Consider the following 25,063-nt stretch of genomic DNA (forward strand, 5'->3'; position numbering starts at 1 on the left):
TAACAAATCCGTACGTGCCAGAAAACACCAACGGCACCACAGTGACACCCACAGGCAGGAACATGCACTGCGTATCCATTTGTAGGGTCACTCCTCCCTGGTAGGGCCAAAGATGGTCATGTTTCTCTGCAGCGTCTGTGATGCGTATTCCGCAAGTCACTGGCAGGAGTGGATTCCGGAATCACATCACCACCCAGCAAGACCTTCCTGGCAGCACCCCTGCTTTTTTTATTGCTTCCAAAGAAGAACATATTCCATTAATACAGCTCTTCCACAGTGCACCCAAACCCCTGTCTGTTGATATGCCTCTTAATTTAGAATCCTTCCATCCTTCCATGATGGCTGTATGAAAACTCTGCCAAGCATGTTTGGTCAGTCTAGACCGGTTAAGGTGGACTTATCAGCCCCCGCTACCCTGAGATTCAGTCATCAGACAGTCAAAGACGTGTCTGTAAACTGAATGAACAGTATAAGCCTCTATCAGCCTGTGTATGTGCGTGGCACTGTACATGCATTTATTAATCCTTCCTTTATCCAGATGGTCCAAATGAGATAAGAATCTTTTTTCAAGACAGCAGCACACAGGAAAACAAAATACCACATATAACACATTGAGATTAAATTCGCTATTCATCTGCATGCTTGGTGTATCTAAAGCATGGTTATAATAACAAAGTAAGAAATGCCGACTGAAAAATTAAGCATTTGTAGTCCTCTGTTACTGTATTATTGGTAATACGATTAAAGTGTGTGTGTGTGTGTGTGTGTCTGTGTGTCTGTTGTGTAGGGGTTTCTCTCCTGGAATAGATTGTAACCCGGCAGTTACAGTGATTAAGTTGTTCCCCTCCAGCTCCCTGCTGCAGCTGTCTCTCTCTCCCTTGTGGAGTGTCTCCCTGATCCCTCTCCTTACTTTGTCAGTTAGATGAGTGGTGTGTGTGTGTGTGGGGGGGGGGGGGGGGGCTGTTTGAGTACATGTGAGAAGTTATGTGTACTACATCAAACTGTACACTGTGTGTATGAATGTGAAGAAATGTAGGGAAGGGGTCATGCTAGCTGGTGGCCTCCACTGAGCCTCTTTTCCTGCTGAGCATGTCTTGATGTGGGGGTCATAAAGGAGGCTGTGCCTCTATAAACCAACATAAACAGCATACCTCCAACGTGCATCTCCCTATAAACCAACACAGACACTGTATCTCGAATTGTCAACCCCCAATAAACCAACATTAACTCCACCTACAAGTGTCAGTCCCAATGAATCAACACACACACACACACACAAAAGCCTGAGCCCCAGCAGAGTGCAATGGAGAGAGAGAGAGAGAGAGAGAGAGATCTCTTTACAACCCCACGGCCCGTAAATGAACACAGTACGGCTGAATCACCGTGAACATCTGCCTCGGTCGGTCTGACGTTTTTATCCCTGCACGAGAGCAATATTTACATTGCATCGCGGCACACATTAAATGAGAATTGTGTGGATTCACCAAACACTGACTCCAGCACATCTGGCAATGTTTCCTCTGAGACAACACTGCCAGATGTCGAAGTGCTGGATAATGCACTCTCAATGAAAATACATTGTTTCCTATAAATTTGTGCTCAAGACACACACACGACGACGAGCGAAAATTCACGCCTCGATTTTTGCTTGATATACAGTAGAATTTCTCCATACCGAGCACCAACAATAGATTCAGCCCCTCGCCGGAGCTACAGTGCTGCTCGTATCCACGCCCATGCTGAATAGCGCTTTGCACAGCCGTGCGGCGGAAGCTGCTGCGCTTGGCGCTGTGTGGCGGAGAGGGAGAGAAAGTGAGGCAGAGGGAGCTGAGACAGGGAACCGCGCTGGCAGCAGCTACGACGCACAGGCAGAGTAGAGTGGAAGCGAGCGTGTACATCTGCGTGTGTATGTGTGCGTGTGTGTGTGTGTGTGTGAGAGAGAGAGGGAGAAAGAGAAGGTGTGGGTGACAGTCCCATAGAACAGTGTTTCCAGGCAACCGGCCCGACGGTCGGCTCGCGCTCCTCCAAGTCGAACTGCACAGCCACCGTGCTAAATCCGCTATTTACGGTGCACAGTTCCATTACTCCGCTCCGCCGTGGACGAGCGGAGATTGGCTGCGACCGAACCGTCCACATCCAGCCTGCTTTGCACAGATCCTCCGCCGGTGCTCTGCGTGCGTGCGGGGAGCGTCGCTTTGCAGTAACATGCAGTGAAAACGAAATGCTTTTCGGTACAATGAGACAGTGAGAGGATACCTTGTTCTTCTGCCTCTACCCAACGGGGTTGGATCTATCTGTTATTTCACTTCGGTAGGATGGGGAAGGAACAGGAGCTACTGGAAGCGGCCCGGACCGGGAACGTAGTCCTAGTGGAAAAATTATTAAGCGGTAAAAAAGGATTACTGGGCTCCTCGTCCGGTTCCATACCCTTACCGAGTTTGCTAAGGTATGTAAACACACTATTACACAGCTCTCACGATTACTACACAAGGGCGCGAGGCTCGAGAAAAAAACCTGGGGCTTTATTGTCACCGTTTTACTGGTAAACGATGCAGTGGTGATGAAGTGTGTCTCGTGAACCAGTGCCGCTTTTGAGCAACCAACAGATCGATTTACCGGAATGCAGAAATGCACGGTGAGCTGTTAAATGTAATAGGTACCTAATCCACCGGGGTGAGTGACCTATCGCGCCCAGAAGAGGGGGCTTGTTGTGGTGGGCTGTTCCATAACCTGGTATTTAATTAGCCAGCACTTCTGTGACTGCTCTCGTGCAACTTGTGATTTGTTGGCCGTTGTCTTATCGTTTCGCCATTCTGGTCTCACTCTTGGCTTGAACTTTAAATGGCTTCATTATGGATGTGCAGCAATGGCTGTAGGTGTGTATATATATATATATATATATATATATACACACACACACATATATATATTGGGGGCGTTGTTGAAGGTGCTAGGTGTTTTTAACATGACAGTAATTTTTACAGGATACAAATAAAACACACTCATGCTATTTTGCGAAAGTCTATATATTTCCTGAAAAAAATAAATAAAACTGGTAAGCTATAACACGAAAAGAGTATCAGAGCAGCTTTCAAATGAGAGTTTCTAAATACAGCACATGATATGTGAACGATAATACGATAACAGTACGGAGTGGTTGAGATGTTTCCAAACAGAAAATCTCCTCTCCCTCTCTCTCTCTCTCCAAACTTTAGCCATAGAGGAGTGATCAGGTTAACTGTCGGATACCCCCCACTTCTCCAAAATATAGCACGAGCTCCAGGGTTATTTGTCGAATCAGGGGAAAGGGTGAGGAATATGATCACCTCTAATGCCCCAGGTATATTGCTTTAAGTCTTGCAGCATGTATGAGCAGAATGCCGAGAGGACTTGCCGCTCGCTCACACTCGGCGTATCTATTCTGACAGCTGAAGTCTGCAGCGGGGCGAAGATGTTCGCGCTAGCAGAGACGGGGGAGGGGCGGGCGGAGAAAGGCATGCCTGCCTGAGTGTTCGGGGGGCCAGTATGGGAAGGCTCTTTCATTCCGTGCATACAGTGCAGGCACACGCACACGCGCACACGAGGGCACAACGTGTCACATTATAGCGTCGGAACCAGCTCCGAAATGGCTGATTGGTGCGGATGATTTGATAATAAGAGGCTCGCTCGATTCGTGCAGTGGTAGCACACCTTCTGTAGGTGTGCTGACGGGCGGGCTTGTTGTCGCCGAGCAATTGCCTGTGGGGTCACTCCTGTCTTCTCATAATTGAGTGTGATCGCCCTGTGTTCTTTTTTTTTGGTGCACTCTGAGTCGCTGTACGCGACGCTGTTTCGAATTTCGAAACCTCTTTCGTCCCTGCTATTTTTATCTGTGTTGCTTGGATCGGTGTTCCCAAGCGGGGATAGAATGCAGATATTGCACGTTTAACCTCACCTGAGACGCTGATAGCGCTTTGTCCCTATACTTGAAGGCACATCCACAAATGAACTCTGACCAGAGCCTGCTCTGGCACGTTGGTGAGTAATGAGAAAAACGTTAAAGCTTAGGCAAATAGCAGAGAATTTAACTATTGTGGTTCTCTTATTTCCTGCTTGGGGCTGCCAGGAACTAGTAAATACCAAAGCTGTGACACTCATGTCGCACGTTTTCAGACTGCACACCTCTTTATGTGAGGTACACATTCTGCAGAACACACCAAGCCTGGCACACAAGCACAGACAGAACAGGATGGATGGTGGAACACATAACTCCTCAGTCAGTACCCTACCCCTCACTGAGGCAGTTCCAACTCCCCATGCCATGCACAAACCAGTTATTCTGCTACTCCACTCACACCCACACAATACAAACACAGTCCCCCTCCATATTTGTTCACACCGCTGAAATAGGAACGAAAACACAACTGAAAAAATACATACTGAATCATTTTCTGCTTTGTAAAAATCTCAGCAATGTTGTACTTTAATTCAAATAGCACTTCACAGAGCAAAGGCATTTCGTTAACAAATAATGAATTTTATTTCAGAAAACAAGAGGGCTGAGCTGGGAAATTTGTTTGTACTCTGCCTGTGGGTTTGTTTCCCAGGTGGGCCAGTGCTGTTGCAGTCTTGCAGAATGCGCTGAGGCAGAAACGGTTCCTGTGGAATATTCTGTTATTCAAATGCTTTGTAACACCCTGGATGAGGCCATCTGGTAAGCAAGATGGATAATACCAAGTTACTTCTGGTTGGACTGATATAAGCTAGGATTTCAGGGTTGGAGAGACGAAACTAGATGGTTTCAACTTCAGAGGAAAAACTTAATGTTGAGATCGTTTCAGCTTGTGAGCAATGAATGACGATTTCAGATTCATGGACAGTAAAATACAATAACTTTCAGCTTTACTATAAGAGGAGAGTCAGCTTCAGCAATAATAAGAGCTGTGCAATGTGATTGACTCAGCTTCAGTAATAAAATGAGCAGTGAAACAACAGGACTGACTCAGCTTCAGGGACACAACCGGATTTCAGCTTCGGGATTAATATGGCCAGTCACATGGGGTGGATTCAGCTTCAGCAATAATACGAGCATCTAAACAACCTCATTTCAGCTTCAGGATTAATACTGACAGTGAGATGAGATGGTCGCAGCTTCAGTGTGGAACAGTATGGGGTCAATGAAACGAGGTAGCGCCTGCGCTGGTTTTGGTCCTGAGACCACGTACAGGGCTGTGACGTCAGAGCCCAGCGGTCTTTGATCCTGAATGGAGGGAATGCAGATGCCGTCGTCTTCCCCAAACAAACAAGGGGTGATACAGAACAGTGAGGCCTGGCTCCGTAAAGACACATACAGTGTGTCAGTTTCTGTTTAAGTTGGCGCAACGCGACATAGACAGACTTTGTACTGTTTATTTTCAAATGTGCTCCAGTGCTTATGTTGGACCCTCCAGTAACTCAGTCTGCGCCCTCCGCATGAAAGTGAAATAAAGACTGTGGCCTCCCCTTGCAGACCTCTGTGTGTGTGTGTGTGTGTGTGTGTGTCAGTGCTTGTGTGTGTGTACAGGAATCTGCAGAGTCTACAAGTGGTTGTTTGACAGTGTGAGTAATACCTGAATTCTCCTCAGGTGAGCTGAATGCACTTTGACTTGTATCAAAGCAAACAGTTGCAGTGTCTTGTACTTGTAGTTTTCTTCCCTTTTCCCTGTAGCCACTTTGTCTTTAACCTGCTGTCTCGTACCTATGGTCCCACTGTCCTTTTGTCCATTTGAGCCCTTTCTCAAACTTTTAAACTTTTTCCTGCTGTGGTGTGATATTCAACCCACATGCTGAATGGTCTGTTTTGTGTGGAATGTGTTAATACAGTAATTGGAAGGGCAATGCTTAAACTCCTCCTTACATTCCAGACAAGGCCTGCTATCACATTTTCACACAGGCATATTTTCTTTTTTATCAACCAACAACAGAACTGAGTTTTAATTACTTCCTTTGGTTTTGTAAACAGAGTCATAATCTAAGTGTTTTTGGGCTGCCTCTTGTAAGAACATGTAGAGTGTAAATTTCAGAAAAATGTGCACTGTATGTGTTTGAAGCTGGGTTTTTTCTTGTTTAAATTTGAAGCTCAGTAACTCAAAAACTTGTATTGATGCAAACAGGTCAGAGGTGATGTGAGTCATTTCTTTTGGTATGTGTGTGTGTGTGTGTGTGTTTCTTTGCTGTGTTGGATCAGCACGTGTCAGATCTTACTAAAGGTTGCTCTGCTCTGCAACTATTAATATGGTCAAAAGGGTTACGGGAACAGGAATGCTCTGTCTCTGTTCCATGAGTCCAGTCACCGGCACTGGTACTGATTTGATCACCCTCCTCAACCCCTCCCCTCCTCCCCCCACCCAGCAGTAATCAATGAGTGTCCTGTCCAGGCCACTGCTGCTGTCAGGTCATCGGGGATGTGATTAAGCACTCTTACACTTCCCCCCCCCGGCCACCCGCCCCCCACCCCCTGTCCGGCGGGACCGGCAGTCGAACGTTGGACTCCTCTTACAGCCCATTAGGGGCGCGTCCAAACTTTTCAGCGCTCCCTGCCAAGTCTCAGAGCCGGAGCCCGGGCCAAGCTCCTCGCAGTGCGGGGATAATGCATAGGAGGCGTTCAGTTCCCCACACGAACAGATCCATAGGACATGCCTTTCTCATTATGTGTTCTGGCCATCCCTGTCAGGGCCCGACCGCTAACAGAACTCGCCCTCACCTTATCACCGTACTGTCCCAGTGTTGTCTCTGTCTTACCTCAGCAGTCAGTCAGTGTTAACTTAATGCTATTGCAATATTAACTCAAGTGTTATCACACTTATTTCAGCATTAGCTCAATGGTAACTTGGTCTACATTGACAGAGAGGACATGCGCCTTGTGGGAGGTTGCCTGTCTATGAGTGTGTGTGTGTGTGTGTATGTGTGTGTTTGTGTGTGTGTCTGTGTGTCTCACTGATTCAAGTGCGTTGAGGAGTGTGGATGGGAAATGTGGTGTTGGGGGGAGGATCAGAACAGACTCAGCTGTAGAGATTGACAGGGTGAGATGGAGATTGAAAGAGAGAGAAATAGAGAGAGTTGCCCCTTACCCCCAGCTTAGCTTGCATCCATTTGTTGATCAGTTTAAAATCATGTGACCAGTAAAGCTTCCACACACATCAGCCAGAAACAGACACTCACTAATACGTATATTACTGACAGAAGCTGATGCTCAGTGACAGATACCTGCTGTCATTTGGATCTATGTTAATTCTGTTTGTGTGTAGGCTGGTCACAGTCCAAGTGGGGTTTTAAATAGGGCAGCAGTGATATACTGCTTATATACTGCATATAATAAAATTATAATGGGTTTGCTTTTACTGAACTTGCATTTGTGCTCCTCGGACTTGTGTGTTAGGCTTTTGGTGCTCTTATGATCTGTAAATAAATAAGGCTCCATCTGTAGAGATAAAGAGTATGCGGAGATGTAGAGCGCATTTCAAAAAGCCTCTTTCTTTTCACTCACCAAATGAAACACACTTCTTTTTTTTCTTTTGGTTACAGGGGGACTTTAATGGAGTGTGTTTATTGCTTTGAGAAAACACTGCATTTTATTTTCACTATAATAACTTGGAAATGTATGCACATGCTTGCTTGCAGATGTGTGTGTCTGTGTGTGTGTGTGCATGCGTATGTGTATGTTAATGCATATGGGTATGCATATATGAATGTTTATGTGTGTGTGTAAATGTGTGTACGTGTGTGTCTCTGTGTATGTAGGTGTGTGTATGTGTTTGTATGTGTGTGTGTGTGTGTGTGTGTGTGTGTGTGTGTGTTTGAGAGAGAAAGAGTGTGTGTATGTGTCTGTGTATGCGTATGTGTACATGTGAGTATGTGTATATGTGTGTGTGTAGATGTGTGTATAGGTATGTTTCTGAGTGGAGCAGACCAGCAGACCCACAGTTCAGTGCCTCTCCGTGTCCCTTTCTCCACGTGGAGACGTCCAGTGGTGTTCCATGTCACCATCTCTTTCCGGCAGATGCCCCATTATTCAGCGTCACCCTGCCTCTCTCCCTCTCCTTCTGGACCGCCAGTCTGACTGGAGATTGTCTGATCCCAGAGAGGGCCTTTATTCTGGAAACACCTGACGGAATTCCAGCAGGAAGCCGAAGAGTTTGGGGGAAGGCAGGGTGCTAATGAGGGGGACAGTCTTTTTCTGCCATTTGGCTTTCAGTTTTCTTAAATCTCCTCCACTTGAATTCTGCTTTTGGAGGATATCTGAAGGCACAGTAATCACACCCCGATAACACTGATTTCAATTTGCGGTTGTAGACATAACTGTGTGAAACTGTGCCAGCAAAATGTGCTAGATATGGTTTTAACATTTCTCGTTTTGTATGTATCCACTGAGACTGCAGTGTCCGTGCATTAGTTGCACTCCTTCCAGTATCGGAATTGCATGTTTCGCCAATGTAAACATGATTTGTGGCATTTTTCGGGATGCAGGATTTTGACTGAGCTTAGCGAGGGTCGGGTAGTTTTTAAGTAGCTTGAGGGAGTTTCGGCTACTCTGAGTGAGTTGTAGGGAGCGGGGCCAACGTGGCTTAAGACAGAGGCTTCGTAAGGAAGATGAAGTGCGGCCTTCGCCCATCTTGCAGTAGCTGCAGGAATGGGCGCTGATGCCAACGGAGAGAGTTTAATGTCACGAACTCCCCGCTGGCCCTGATAGTATCATCTCCCTGCATAGACGCACACTCTCTCCCTCAGTGCAGATGGGAGGGAAAGACGCACAGGCCCGATTAGGCTTGATTAGGCCGTGGATGTGATCTCACGGCTGGGGACTTGGATACAGCTTTCCTCTGGGGGGAGAGCAGGTGGGAGCGATAGGGGAACCCCACGCTGTTATTCTCTTATGAAAAAGGCCTGTCGTTTACTGTGACTGGCTGTAATACTTTGGCAGATTAGAAGCTGCAGGCTGTGAATACCTCTGATGGTGAGCAACAGTGCAGACTTAGTGCGGCCTCCAACATGGCAGCCTCACACAGGTTCCATGTTAGCATGTTGGCTCCATTCTGTGTTTCTTGATTTTCGCCCTGTATTTTCAAGAGGTACAGTCGTCTCTTCAGCCGTTGCCTTATCATCTCTCTGGCTAATGAAGTGATGTAGTAGTTATACAACTGTCAAGGTCAATTGAGCGCATCATGGTCGACCACGAGTGATCAATTAGTCAAACATATGAATATGTATAGACACACCTTGGAGGCAAATGTGTGGACATCAAAAGGATGTATTAAAGATTGATATAGTGCTGGTGCTTGCTTGCTTCAGCTCTCCCAGTGCTCTCTGCATTCTCATGGGGAGCGGGGAGTGATCAGGGCTTCTCACTACTGGACCGAGGCCCAGCAAATGGGAGAGCAGCCAGCACTGTTGCCCAACACTTTTGCCCAGTGAATGGGAAGGTAGCCAACACTTTTGCCCAGTGAATGGGAAGGTAGCCAACACTTTTGGCCAGTGAATGGGAAGGTAGTCAACACTGTTGCCCAGTGAATGGGAAGGTAGCCAGCACTGTTGCCCATCACTGTTGCCCAGTGAATGGGATGGGAAGCCAGGAGACGCTGTGATTCAGTGAATGGGAAGGCAGCAGACACCATGTCCCAGCAAATGAGAATGCAGCCATCCCTGTAACCTGACGAATGGGGATACAGCTGACTTCAGACCCCCCCCCACACTGACATAAGTATGTGTTTATGAGGAGTGTTTTCCTGGACTGCCATGACGAAACTATGATGTACGACTCTCTGAGAGGGTTGATGCAGAAGCCGCGCCGTGGCGGCAGGGTTATGATGCCTTCTTAATTGGTTCAGTAATTGATTTCTCATTTGTACATTTCTTGTTTTCTGGCCGAGGCTGAGAGTGGAGCGGGGAGAACAGGAAGTGAATTACCCTGACTGATGGCCTCTAATGGAGATTGATAAGAGCTGGTGGTGAGGCTTTTTGCGGAGCAGACGCTGAGACGGAACGAACACACGCGGATACACACACACACAAGCGCACGCACACACACGCATGCAGTGTCACACATATACACACACAAGGACGCACACACACACGCACCCTGCTTGGAAGCACAGCCAGCTTCCCTCTGCAAGCAAAATCGCCCGCGCTAAACTATTCTTCATCAGAAGCAATTAACTTCTGTCTCACTTGTCTTCCTGGTAATTGTCTTAATTGGACCGCTGTTTCCTGGACACCGACTTGCTGCACTCAGGGGGTGACCGGTGTCCCTCAAGCCACGCATGGCCTCAGTCCCTGCTTCCTTTGCCTATCAGAATTGGAACCGCCGGAGAAAAATGAGATGCATTGACTGAAATAAAATATTCATAGTTTTCCGAGTGCTGTGAGGCTCGAGAATATGGCCTATCACGCAGGCCGCGTCTCTTTGTGACACCAAGGCCACCCTTCCATTGCCAGCGAAATGATGCGTTCCGATTGGGTAGAGCGGAGCAATTGTTCGGTGAGGGCCCTGCAGTGATTGGATGTGTTTACCTCGCAAGAACTGGAGTGTTAAAGTCGGTGTGAAAGCTTCAGTGATTTGATGAGTTTAGGGGTGTAGTGTTAGAGTCAGTGTGAACTGTATGGTAATTTGATGAGTTTAGGTTTGGAGTTTTACAGTCAACGTGAAGTTTTTGGTGACTTGGTGTGTTTAGCGGTGGAGTGTCTCAGCTGGTGTGTTTAGGAGGGGAATGTTTGAGTCAGTCTAAACTCTTCAGTGATCTGATGACTTTAAGGGTATAGTGTTAGAGTCATTGTGAACTGTATGGTGATTTATTGTGCTTAGGGGTGCTGTGTTTCATCTGGTGTGAATCAGGGATGGCCTGTGAGCATAGAATAGACTGCGTGGTGGTGTGCCATGATGTAAATGGGCATACTTAATTATGCAAAGCAGTCAAAAACTCAGGACTTGGGATAATTATAAAATTAAAGTTATTTCCCTGTCTCCCTCCCTGCAGTTTACCAGCCACTAGTGCTGTGAACTTCTCACTGCCTTTGATGTGTTAATCCTGTTGCAGGGCACAGCACTGGGGTGAGTCTGAACTGTTTCGCGCATTGATGTGTTTACACTGCGTGGAGCACAGTGTCAGTCGGCATGAAACGCTGGGCGATATGAAGTGTTTATACCACGCGGAGCGCAGAGAGTCCGCGCTGTTCATCACATTGACGTGTTTACACGCTGTGCGGAGCGTCGTGTCAGTCAGGCCAGAGCTGCTGGATGAACTGATGCTCGGAGTTTGGAGGGGGGGTGAGCGGGGGAGGTGGGGGCGTTCTGTGGCCCCGCGTGAAAGCCGCTCAGTGGGTGATTGATGTGGGAGCGGAGGAAAAGGATGAAGGCCGCTGTCGGACCCGGCGGCAATGGACACGGTGACACGACGGTACGGTGTGGGGTTGGTGGGGGGCACAAAAGAGGGGCTTGTGGAAAAAAATAGAGCATGGGGAGCTGAGTAAGCAGCTTCGTCCCAAAAACCCGTAGGGAGGTAACTCCTGTCATGGCAGCATGCCAAAAGGGGGTGCGGCTAGAGCCCCTCGGAGCTGACAGGGAAGAGCAAAGGGGGCCACTCAACGTCCTTTCAGCTTTCTGGAATGGAGATGCACGTGGGTTGAAGTGCTGGAATTCACGGATGCCTCAAAGTGTCGGGCGACACCTCAGAGCACTTAACCAAGGCTAGAATCTTATTCAAACAAGCGGCGTTTCAACACGGACGGTGGCCAGGAGGGGACGTTCCTCTCTTTTGCATTGTGGGAAAATAGTCTCCAATCACCCTCTGCTCCCAGTTCGGACTGGATACCTCACCGCGAGTCAGCCGGATCACGGGGGGAGGGGGGCTGACGTTAGGTGTTACGCAGTTGTCAGCTGTGCGTTTATTCGTCTTTTAAGCTCCGTTTCAAAGGCCCTTTTCCTGGAGGCCCTCTCTCACGCTCCGGGTCCCGGGGGAGACCCTCCGCTCAGGTGAGCAGGAGGAGCTGCACTCCGAACAGGTTTACGCAAGAGGTGCGGCGCCGCGGAAAACTGGGTCAGGCCCGTATCAGAGAGTCCCTGTTGCACGCACCTAACGTCATCCGCACTGCATGCCTTTCCAGCGAGCCCGTTCTCTCTGTGCAGATGCAAACACCGATATGTACATTACACAGTAGAGTTGCTTCAGCAGACACTCTTATCCGGAGGGACTCGCATAGCTTACAAATTTTACTTGTTATGCATTTATGCAGCTGGATATTTACGGAGGATATTCAAGTTAAGTACCTTTCCCAAGGGTACAAGAGCAGTGCTCTGTCGTCAGCCTCTGGTTTACAAGCCCTGTTTGTAACTGCTATGCCACACTGCAGCCACACACCAACACAGTTGCGTGCACATGCAGACCATGAGATTCTACCCCATGTCCAGATCTTCGCTTGTTTGGGAGTCCTGCTGTGTCCACTAGGGAATGGTGGGCACTGGGACAGGACGTGGCCCCGCCCACAATAGTGTGATGAGGCGGCATGCTAACCCCCCCGCGAGCATTGCTTGAGGCCCGTCGAAAAGTCACCTCTCTCTCAGTGCACATAAATCTCTTTGTATCCTGCAACCGCAACCGGCAATCAGCGAGATGTGTAATTATACGCTTGTTTCTAATCAGAGAGTGCGCTAAGTGAAGTCCCCGCCGCGGGAGAGAGAGAGAGAGAGAGAGAGAGAGAGAGAGAGCCAGAGAGAGAGAGAGAGAGAGAGAAAGAGAGGAAGAGAAAGAGAGAGAGAGACAGAGAGAGAGGGAGAGAGAGAGCATTGGTGAGATCCCCCCACCACACACACACACGCACACACACACCCCTCCCTTCCTCCCTGAGTGAGAGCATCACCCTGTTCGTCTCATACTCGCTTCTCGTGCCGAAAGTCAAGTGCCTGCGAAGAGGTGACATTTTCGAATAATTACATACACGCGCTCACCCTCTCGCACGGATTGACACTCCCTCACACTCTCCCTCTCACGCGAACACTCTCGCACTCTCTCCCCTCTCTCACGCATTGTCTCTCACACAAACTGTCACACACTGTCACGCACGCTCTCACGCGCTCTCTCGCACATAGACGCCCAAATACATTCTCTCACACTGTCTGATACCCACACTCAATTTAGCTCAGCTCAGTTGAACTTCATTTATTAGCCAGACAAAGATTACATCTTTATTGCCAAAGCATTTGTCGCAACACAGGCAATACATGACCAAATTAACAACAAAGGAGAATGAATCACACACACACATACACACACAAACACTCTCACACATAGGCATAGTCACTCACACATGGAGTACCTGTGTCACTCGCACACAGAGAGAGAGTGTTTATATGTGCGGGGCTGGGGGGTGGGGCATTAGCAGAACTCTTCCGCAGTAACAGAGCACTATGGATTTCGGTCCTGGACCCGGGCCAGGATTTCACATTTGCCCCTCTGCCGCATCCCCGGCTCCCCGTGATGTCAGGAGAATTAATTGGGGACAATGAGTTATTGAAATCTGTCAGTGTCACTAAGAGTGGCATTAACTGACAGGGACGTTTTGTCAATAGCTATTCAGACACAGAAAACCCTGACAGACAGTAGCCGTGACTGTGGTCTACAGTGTGACCCAGGCCAGTTGTGCTACTGTGGGTAGTTTTCCAGAAGAATCTCATTGTGCTCATGTAATACACTGTAATGTGTTTGGCCCGTGGATTTGATCCGAGAAAAGTCATGAATCATAAATATGCTGTAGTTAGGAGGTCTGTACTGGAATAGAAACCGTGCTATGGCGTTGTGGTCTGATCTGTAACGATACAAGTGATGTGGTTAGAAAGACTGTACCGTAACAGTAACATTGCTGTAGTTAAGGTGTCTGTTCTGTAACAGTAACTGAACTCTAATTAGGGGTCTGTTCTGTAACAGCAACAGAGCTGTAATTAGGAGGTCTGTTCTGTGACAACAACAGAGCTGTAATTAGGAGGTCTGTTCTGTTATGGTAATAGAGCTGTAATTAGGGTATCCGTTCTTTTACAGTAACTATGTTGTAAGTAGGGGGACTGTTCTGTATAACTGCAGCAGTTCTGTAAATAAAGGGTCTCTTCTGTAACAGAAACAATACTGTAACAGTAACCACTGTAATTAGGTGGCTTGTTCTGTAACAGAAACACAGAAAAAGTGCTGTAATTAGGGGATCCTTTCTGTAATTGAAACAGTGCCATAGTTAGGGGTCTGTAGTGCAGCAGTAACAGTATTCTGTTACTCTACAGAAAGACAATCCACAAAACAATTTCAAACCTGCTTTCACTGAGCGGCAAGACAAATCAGCCGACAAGACATTTAAGCACCAACAAACCTTATTTCCTCTTAAACAGCATTTTGACGTTTCAAATTAATTGGGTCGGTCAGTGCTCATGACCTGCTGCTCAGCAAAAATGAGTTCAGAATCGGTGTGAGTGTTTCTGCTGGATATTAAAAGCTGTAAGGCAGGCTAGCCCCATATACTCTAATGCAATAAACACACACACACACACACACACACACACACACACAAACACACACACACTTACTTTGCTTACACATACCAGGTCCAGAGCTGAAGATATCACCGGCTGGTCTATAATGTTATCTAGCCTATTGTTGTTATGGCGCGTTCAACAAAAAGAACATAAATGGTTCTCAGAACATATAAATATAACAATGTTGTGTATTATTAAGGTTAATGTGCTGAATCATTCAATTTACAAATAATCATTCAATTTACAAAGTCCTTTGCAAACTCCATTGCCTCCATTGCAAAAGTCCATTAGTTGGTAACTACTCAGGTTGATTTAAACAATATTGCTTCATAAGGATAACGTGTGACCATGAAAACGGTCTCTCACCTGAGCGACACTATAACACTTGAAAGGCCCCAGTAATCTGTCGGCGAGCCTGTCGGTCTCCTCACTGCCAGCGTATCTCTGCCTGTCAGTCACCCTCTCCCGTTTAATGGGTTCTGACCGAGCTGAAGACAGCTGGTTTCATTTACTCTTTAAGACCGGAGGTGGACAGAGGAGGAAATGATGAGAGGGGGACTTCCTGACCCACTCCATCTCTGTCTCTGTCTCTCTCTCTTTCTCTCTGATGGGTCATGGAGTTTAAAGTTTAAACCCGCCTCCAGGTTCAGTTACAAGTCCTCCAATGAAAAAAAGCATATTTCTTACTGCGATTCATGAATGTGTCCATGAATATCAGGGCAAATTACTGTACCAACCCACGGGACTAAGGAAGAGCCTTACATGTCTGCTTAAAGACTAGGTCTAATCCAGGCCTTATTTAATTTGTTATCGATATAAATACAGTTTGAGATTCAGAATAAGTCCTCTACAGGGGCTGTAAAGAGCCCCGGAAGAATAGAGCAAATAAGCGGAGGAGTTACGGGGAATTTGTGAAGCCAGCTATGTAGCTTTAAGATTGCCGTTTTTGTTGATTCAATTTAAGGAGGAACCTGAAGAAGGCCTTAAATCTGGGGTAATCTGAGGTAGGCCTCAGCCCAGGCCCCGGGCAGTTTCCTCTGCTCTCCTTCACTGTGCAGCCAGACGCAGGACAGCGGCGGCCCTCCTTAAATCTCATCAGTCTGGAAAAGCTTGGCCCCAAATAGCCATGGGAAATTTTTAAAGAGGAGCTTTAGTGGCTGGTGCAGAACCCCAGTAAAGCAGTCCCTTTCTCCTCCCTCAAGACGAACTCGCCAGAGGTCTTGAAAAAACATTTGCTAACCGTCCAAGAATCGTGTACTCGTTTCATTAAACATATGAAGGTTTTTTAGTTTATTACCCTTTGTGTTTTTATTTTCCGTGTGCGTATAAATGTGGACATGTGCAGTGTGTTTCTGAGAAAGAAGGACAGTGGAGAGTGAATGATGAATGGCTCATTCTCGATGGGTATGAGCTGGACCTCTGACGCAAGGCAAAGAATGTTAGAGTTCCAGGGACTGAGTCCTTGATGCCGGACTTTTTGATGCAGTTGGTAGGAGCATTGAGGTCTTTTACTAATTGTTTTGTGGGTTGTTGAGTTCTCCCTCTTGTCTGTCATGTTATAGGCAAATATCCTGGTATAAAACAAGTCATTTTTTTCAAAGAGAGAGGCAGACAGCCAATGATGTATTGTAAGATTTCAAACACACAGTAATATCTCTGCCATAGGTTATGTGGTTCCTCCTGCTTGCCTATTGCATTGTGGGTCATGTAGTCCTCTATAATTTGTTGCATCACTCCTCTTGTGGATTAGATGTATTGTTTGTGTCTGTGTGTGTGTGTGTGTGTGTGTGTGTGTGTGTGTGTGTGTGTGTGTGTGTGTGTGTGTGTGTGTGTTTGCATGTGTGTGTGTGTGTGTGCGAGTGTGCATGTGTGTGCTCACTGGAGCAGAATCTGGGTTGCTCGCTGCTGATCAAATTTGCTGGGGCTGCTATTATTTAGTAGCTGCCCGAATCACTCAGAGATTATGAATCCTGCTCCGTGATCAATAGTACTATTTCATCCCTATCGACAGACGGGTTTACGTCTGACAGCCTGGCAGTGGTAATGGGGCCGGTGTGAGAGATGTGGTGATTGCCTCATTCTCTGCTCTGCATTCATGAGATTGGATTCACTCGGGGTGCAGTGAAGTGGACACGGTGATCAATGCTGAATGAAGACGTGAAGAGGCTTCTGTACCGTCACAGTGACCGCCTACAACCCCCCCCACGGAAGAGTGTGGTTTGGTGCTAATGTGCTAAGGTGATGTTGTTAGCACTGTGTCAGCGTAGTATGGTGCTGTCGGGGCTGTGAGAGATTACTTTGAAACTTTTAGAGGAGTGAGTGTTGTGTGACGATTTTAGGTTTGTATGACTATAGTTTGGGGCTATCAGAGGTGTGGAAAAATATACTTTGGTCTTTTAGCAGAGTGAGAGTATGGTTTGAGGGCTGTTAGGAGTTCAAGAGTATATAATTTGGTTTTCTTACAAGTGTGAGAGTATAGTTTGGTGCTTTTACATTTCATTCATTTAGTAGATGCTCTTATCCAAACTTACACAGATTACAATTTTTATATATTATCCATTTATACAGCTATATATTTACTGAGCCAATTCTGGGTTAAGTACCTTGCCCAAGGGTTCAGCAGCAGTGCCCAAGCGGGGAATCGAACCAGCAACCTTTTGCCTATGAGCCCGGCTCCTATCTGCTATACTACACTGGCACCCATTTTAGGGGTGCTAGTGTATAGTTTGCTCCTTTCAGAGGTGTGAGAGTATAGATTGATCCTTTTGGGAGAGTGAGAGTACAGTTTGGTGCCTTTAGGGGTGTGAGAGTATGGTATGGTCCTTTTAGAGGTGTGAGAGTATGGTGTGGTGTTGTTCGGGGTGTGATAGTGTTTGAGCACAGAGGGAGTGCCAGTGAACTCTTCAGTTGCTTCTCTGTGTTCTAATCTAAAGTGTAGCATTACTCACTATATTGGTAGCAGCAGGCCATTTGATATGCATTAAACTTTGGCATCCTGTACGGCTGCACACAAAGGGAATAGCTACCTGGCACTGCAGAAACTGACTGGCCTCTACGTATAATTATAAATTCTGAACAAAGATTCGATGCAGCCCTATAAAATATGGATGCCCAGCTTTTTCGTATGGCTGACCATTAATCTTTCAGGAGGAGGGCCGGTCCAGTAATTCTGTCGGTGCTAATGTAATCACGCCGAACCCATTTAAACCTCCCGTTGAGCTGCAAGCTGATTTATAAACACCTATTATCCGTCTCTTGTATTAATGTTGGTATCGAGAAAGCTTCGTCCAGACGTAGACAGCTCGCTGCTGTGGATCAGGTCCGTCCTTCTCTGGCACGGAGCAGCTTGACATGCAAACACATCCCCCCCTCCAATGGAGACGACGCATCACCAATCTGTCTTTATTACCGGGTGCTGAATTATGCGGCGCACGTACCTTTTTTTTTTTTAAAGTGCGTGACGCCTGCCGTGGTGCCGCAAAACGAAATGACCTATGCGGAGGAGCCGCCGAGGGCCGCCGGCGGGAAAAGGACAGGGTTCCAGCCCCCGTCGCTGGGGACGAGCTGCGCGGAATGATAATATTGACTGAGCGCTTTTGGACACTTGATCTAATTTATTAGATTCCACCAGATGGAATGAGGCGGGAATGGAAACATTCCCACAATTCCCCACACTCTGTCTCTCTCTCACTCTCTTTCTCTCGCTCTCTCTCTCGCACACAGATACTCTGGAAAGGGAGTGTGTTTATGGTGGGCTTTGTGGAGTTTATTTATGTATGCGCGTCATCTGTGTCTAGTCTGAATACATGGCAGATGGAGGTCTCTTTCTACTGTTGCCTTGACACAGATGTGTGAAGATATCTCCCCAGTGTTGAGTTACTGATGGATGGAGGCCTTGTCTTTATTAGTGTAGTACGGTATAGCATAGTGTGGTATAGTGTATTATAGAGTTGAGAGTAGATGAATTAGTACAGGTACAGTACCAGTCAAAAGTTATTAAGAGAATGGGAAACATGCATGCAAAGACATTTTGATGACTTTCCTCTGATGACTAAAGACTTATGCTTAAATGCTTTGAATTTGTTTGTTAGACAAATATAAATAGTGAAGTTGATGAATGAATTCTTGCAAAAAAAAAACATTTTTAAATATTTATTGATTACTTTGAAGAAACTAAAGTATGAGATACTTTTGATTTGACACCTTTTTGGTCACTTCCATTTGTGTTATTTCATAGTTTTGATGTCTCTGGAAAACAGTAAAAATAAAGAAGAAGCCTTGTATGAGTAGGTGTGTCCAAACTGGTACTGTAGGTAGAGGACTCCTCCCATTATTGATGTAGCACAGATGAAGAAGAGATCTGCATACCTGTAAACCATATTCCTGCCTCAAAGGCAGGAGCTAAACTTGAATGCTGTCCCTCTGCCCAGTGGCGGAGTAGACTGCCAATCTGCTATGGGCTGCTGGCTACAGACACCTCTTGGCAGTGGAGCTGACCAATCACGTGCTCTCTTTTTGCAAAGCTTGTCAGTGGTGCTGGTCAATAAGAGTGCTCTCTCACTGAGGCTACAGTGAGCATTCAACCTGTCCAACACATTCAAAAACTAAAAAGTTATAAAGAAATACACATAAAATACAGGTGATTTTACAAAGCAAGTGGCACTGCATTGTGTCTCTGTTACCCAATGGGATCCAAACAACCTGATGGGTTATTCATCAGCAGCTTAACCTTAAAGAACAATCGGTTTTTGAATATTCATTGTTTAGTTGTGCTGTGGGGAATTAGGACAAAACATGAACACAATAATAAGTGGGAATATGAATTTAAAATTGCATTACTCAAGAAACAAAGAGAAAAATGTTTAGCATTTTTCAATAAATGGTTTGTGTTTTTAAAGTCACTTTTATTTTGTTTCTTCAAATATATGTGTTAATAACCAATATTCTATGATTGACATATTCGATAGCCAAAGCTCTGTCGATGGAACCAGTTACTCTCTAAAGCTGGGGGCACACACACCTAACAGTCAGTCGGCATTCTCTGATGGTAAAGGTGGTCAGGGTCGACAGTCTTGGATGAATACCGACTGATTATTAAACATTTGGAATGACAGCCATCAAAGCTGGACAACTACAGACTACATGTCGGACACAGTGAGGTGATTAGAGGCAACAAGAGTGTTTCAACTTTGCTCTGAGAGTCAATGCAGCTGGAGCCTCCCTCCAGAAATTAGGACCAGCTAGTGTGAGTGTGCCTCTTGCCTGTCGGATGAGACACAAGGGGGCCTAAAAGGGTTAAGGGTCATAAGTTGTGATCATGATTGCCTGAGAGGTGATATGACCAGCGTGCCTGTGCCCTGTTTTTGAAATTAGTCCTGCATGCTAACTGACCCCTGTAGGTCAGACAGTCCTGCAGGGTTTTGACTGACTGTTAGCGTATTGCTAGCTTTTTCAGCATGTGTGCCAATAGTGTATATGCACAACCTTAGTGGGCCAGTATACCCAGCAGTTAGGTAGGATGGCGAGCTACAGGTCTCACAAAGGGACACACAGCACAAACAATGCTAGTTTTGAGCACCACTTGCTCTTTTGATTTAAGTACAGTAGAGAGAACAGTGGTCTAGACTTACATATCTTCCTTCACCACGTAATCCACTTCCAGCTGGACTTTGATAACTGTAATAACTTATAATTGATAGCTGTATATTTATTAAATGAAGTGGTCACTATGCTGTATTGTGTGCGGCCAGTTGTACAGATTATGGTTTTCATCGTGGTATTAATCTGAATCCAAAACCCCACATTGAATTGTAACTCATGGTAGCGCTGTAGCATCGCCGGCTCATTAAATCAAGATGGATGACGACGGCATGACCGTTGTTTCCATGCAAACCAGACTGTTTGGAAAACAATGCAGGGTGATGGGGTATTATATTATAAAAGACATCATATTTTACTACAAGCTGCTATGTGCATGAATATTCAGGAATGTGTTTTGAGGCAGGTCGTTTTTGATGCTAGTTAGATTCTGTACGTATGAATTCGCATGGAAGGTCACCCTCGTAGCTCACCTGAGCCAAGTGTGCCAACTCTTTGGTCACCTAACTGCCCCTGGACCCAGACTGATGCAATGAGCTGATGGACGCCATTAAGTGTAGACATTACATCGTTTTTCACGGAGTCACTCAACAACCTTTTTGCCAGGGTCAGTGAATCGTTCTCCACTTCTTCCCCCATTGGCTCTTGATTTTTTTTTTTCTGGGTTTTTGATTCCTTCCAGAAATGCACAACATTCAGCACTTTACAGCAACTTCCATTGTGACAACAATCGCACTCTCACAAGTGAAGTTTTATTTGAGTGGTTCGTAAACAGTGCTGGGAATCGGACCCAGTCAAGCGCCAGCCTCACTGAGAATGAGTGATCACAAGCGCCTCCTTTTCCGGGGCTGTTAAAGTTCAGTGGTACTGAGAGCGTTTGATCTCGCTTGGTAATAGAACGTCTTTGGTACGAGTGTGTGTTTACCCGTGCCCCCTCCCCTGTGGCTCCGTAACCATAGTGACCCAGCTGTGTGGATACGGATGGAACTGTCTCTGTCTCAACTGTCTCTCCCCGTGGCCTGCTGCAGAGCTCTCTCTCTCTCTTCTGGTTATGATCGGTGCTCTCGGCGGACGGCCGCCGTATCCGCGGCGACACGCGATGCTGGGGCTAGAGCTCTGGGGGCTCCGGGGGTTTCCGCGGAAGTTCCCCGCGTTTCAGCACAGGTGCGCTGAAACGGGGGTGAGACGAACGGCCTGCTCCCTCAGCGAGGGCGGCTTCCCTGGGGCCACATGGGCTCTCGGATGTCAGGGCTACGTAGCAGTGCAGCGTGGGCTTGCGAGTCTGAGCGCGTGCACGCGTGCTTGGATTTCTGCGTGTGTGTGGTTTTGTGCATGTGTGTGGGTTTCTGTGTCCATGTAGCTGTATTCCTTTGCATGTATATGTGTGTATGTGCATGTGTGTGTATGTGTGTGTGTATGAGAGAGATAGAGTATGAGCGTGTGTGTGCATGTGTTTGTCAGTGTGTGTGTTAATGTGTGTTTGTGTGCGTGTGTGTGTTAATATGTGTGTGTGTGTTGTGCATGTGTCTGTGTCTGTGCATGTGTGCACACGTGTGTGTTTGTGTGTGTGTGTGTATGTGCGTGTGTGTATATGTGTGTGTGTTATTAGGAGACACACGGCTAGTGACACCTTTACTATTGACCGATGGCTGAGTCACTGTGGTCAGCCTGTTCCAGGCAGACCCGGTGCGGCCGTTTATTGGGTGCCTGTTAGAGGAGATCTGAGCACTCTGGCACCTTAGAGCGCAGTTCAATAATATGCGACTCCGAGTTTGTACAACACCTCATAAAGGCTTGTGCTGTGGGGGAGCAGTGGTAACGCTGTGAGTCATGACTTGGACTGGTTCATGCGAGAGAGAAAGAGAGAGAGAGAGAGAGAGAGAGAGAGAGAGAGAGAGAGAGAGAGAGAGAGAGAGAGAGAGAATATGAGTGTATGCACAGATTTCTGAGTGTGTGTGCATGACCGTGTGGCTGTGTGTGTGTGTACGTGCTGATTTCTGAGACCATGTGTCTGTGCATGTGGCTGTGTGTGTGTGTGTGTGTGTGTGTGTGTGTGTGTGTGTGTGTGTATGTGTGTGTGTGTGTGTGTGTGTGTGTGTGTTGGTGTGTGTTTATGCGTTTTGGCTGCTCACCCTGAAGGCTTGTGCAGATGTGTCAGCTGTTCAAACATATTTTCTAAAATGTAAGAAACAGGGTCAATTGTATTGTTCAGACTAGAGCTAACAACTTTTAAACATATTTCATTATCACAAATGCACTGACGGTATGTCAGGGGTTGGAATCCTGAGCCGCCCACATTGCCAGTAATCTCAGTTAGAGACTGGGACCTGGAAGCAAGGCAGTGATGTGTGATGTCATCCCTAATGACATCACCCACAGGGGCAGAACAATCTCAATAATACTGTACTATCACAAACTTATCACAAATCTGCCAACATGTGAGAGATATTTATGACATGTATTTCCAAAGTCTCATTCTTTAGAAATGGTCTGCAAATATAATACCTATGATATATTTTGAAATGTATTACCTTTTTCCACAGCCCTTTGCTCATCTGCTGAAAGCCGTCATTCAGACGTTTTAGTAACAGAGGGGGAATTACTCTCGGCCGGAGCAACCTGATCCGTGGCATAGTGTGGAAACTCATAGTCCCAGCAGGCACCCTGCCTCACTCACGCAGGCCTTCTGGGAAAAGAGGCGGGGCCGCTGTTGGGCGAGAGATTCCATTTTCCACAGAGCGCGCTGTATTGATCTGTAACGGAGAAGACTCTTTGGCATGTTTACTGAGGCCGTAAGGCAACTTCACTTTATGAATCTGGAGTGGAATGGATATACAACCTCTTGGATTGACTGGCTGGCAAACAACAGATTTAACTTTGGAGTCTGTGCTTTTCATGCTTATCTATAGCCATCTTGTTGTGCCTAAGTTGTTTCCCCAGACTTAGAGTAGCCAGGTGTATATTTTCCAAAGCTCAAACTATGTTTTTTGGAAACAATTACAAGTCTTACCTGCCTTTTATTCTCTCATTGGTGCAGCTGATTCTTGATGCTTCCTTAAGTGGATAGCTGGATTTGATTATGAATCGGGCCTTTGATTTTAGCGCACATGAATTGCATGTTTGTGTCCCTGAAAGAGCACGCCGTCTTAACGTTGAATTGGGCTCTTATTAGATGTGGACAAGCTTTTGAATAATCTGTCATAGTGCCGTCACATTTAAATGCTTTCCCTCTCAATCTAACTGGGGTAATTTCCGCAGATCAATTTAAATTCGGTTGGCACATGGACTTAAAGAAAGGTCTATTTCAAAATTAAATGCTGGAGTCCTCCAAGCCTACCCATTAACAAGCTCTACAAACAGTGGTTTGTGCACTGGAGAGTTTGGTATCATAAACAGTCCAAGCAGAGTTCTTCTCCTTTACAGGCTCGTTTGAACTGCCAAAACTGTAACAGAAACAGACATGGATGTGTTTGTGAGAGGGAGCTCGGAGGATAGAAGGACTGAGAGGATTCAGGTCCCACAATGCAGTTTTTCAGCACCTTCCACTCCCTGCCCAGAATGCAGTGGGGCATTTGTGTATGTGTGTGTGTATGTGTGTGTGTGTGTGTGTGTGTACACCATGCGATACCTAGTAAATGAATGCTTTCATAAAGGAGATAATTACAGTCACTGTCAGCTGAACAGTAGCACAGTAGCAGCATTGTGATGTTCCATATACTTTTACCAGTTAATTTAGAAATATGAGGAAAATAATTATGTCCTCAGAATAAATTAGCATTTAATTATTTAGGTGGTGGTGATTGCAGCTGCGCTGTGGTTTAAATGGTTGAGCTGAATCTAGAATTCCCTCTAGGTATTAATATGAATATTTTATTTAATATTTTGTGAGTAAACTGTGTATTTTGAATATGCATGTTTAATGAGGTATTTTCAGTAATGTTTCGTACCTTCCACACCTTCCAACCAGTGTTCCATTTTTATAATTAAAAGCAAGGAAACATAATTTCCTTGACCACAACATATTCAAGTTTGCATGAACGTATATTTAGAGAATGGTTGTACGTTATCACATTAGCTGTGTATGTAAGTAGAGGTGGACAGTGTGACAGATGTCATCAAAGGTAGTGCACTCTCCTCACCGCCCTCTCATCCACCCTCTTTCTGTAGTAATGCCTTGTCACAAGGATGGCCCAGTCTGATAGATTACACCTCTCTCTTGGTCTGACAGAGTTCTCCACTGTTCTGACAGATTTGGCCTCTGGAGTGGTCTCATGGTGTACCCCTTTGCTCTGGTCGGTCTCTGACAGAGTTCCGCAATCCGCTGGACTGAGAGACTTTCCCTTTCGGCTAGTCTGACACAGACCGTTTCTCCTCCAAGCTTATTTGTATGGCGCTAGTTGCAGAGAGGTCAAATAGGTGAGCATTCCCCCAGAAGCGTCTTTTGAAGAAGGAAAAAAAAAACATTCTATTTGAAAGAACTCTAAAAATTGGTCAGTCAGTTTCAATTTCTCAAAAAAGAAAATCAGTTTGTTGCACAGCCTATCAGTTCAGTTCAACGCCGTGCTGCATGAAAGGTCATTTGAGGTCAAACGCAGACCAGAATCAATCCCTCAACCCGTGTTTGTCCAGTCACAACCAGGTTTTATGCTTTAGTAGTTCGCATTGATTAAACCCTGCAGAGGTCAGATAGAGGAACACTCTCAGCGATCAATGTAGACTGGCTAAGCCATGCCATCGGGCTGGCACAATGCTCTGGCAGTCTGAAACTCGCTTTGTTTTTTTTGACCAGTGAAGGTCATAGTGTGTCCCTGTAGTGTGTGTCCGTTCTTATATGTTCGTCAGCAGTTGGAGTTTAAAACTGGGTCTGGTTCTGTCTGAGAGTCTGAGACAGTCCTCCTCTGTGTCTGGTGGACATCCCCGTGGTACCCTTGTCGGCTCCCT

General features: G+C 46.3%; 1 protein-coding gene across 5 annotated transcripts in view; it reads left to right on the forward strand.

Annotated features, from left to right (window-relative positions):
• The first annotated feature begins 1,802 nt into the window (after window positions 1-1,802).
• The window catches only part of LOC118770441 (ankyrin repeat and sterile alpha motif domain-containing protein 1B-like), a 199,911-nt gene continuing 176,650 nt past the window's right edge, over window positions 1,803-25,063 (forward strand). For all 5 annotated transcript variants that reach the window (XM_036518106.1, XM_036518103.1, XM_036518104.1 and 2 more), the window contains exon 1: window positions 1,803-2,446. In XM_036518106.1, coding sequence (XP_036373999.1) covers window positions 2,316-2,446 — 131 coding nt within the window. In that variant the 5' untranslated portion in view covers window positions 1,803-2,315. The remainder of the gene's footprint in view (window positions 2,447-25,063) is intronic.

This window comes from Megalops cyprinoides, chromosome 23 (genome assembly GCF_013368585.1).
Source record: "Megalops cyprinoides isolate fMegCyp1 chromosome 23, fMegCyp1.pri, whole genome shotgun sequence".
In the NCBI taxonomy this organism is placed as follows: domain Eukaryota; kingdom Metazoa; phylum Chordata; class Actinopteri; order Elopiformes; family Megalopidae; genus Megalops; species Megalops cyprinoides.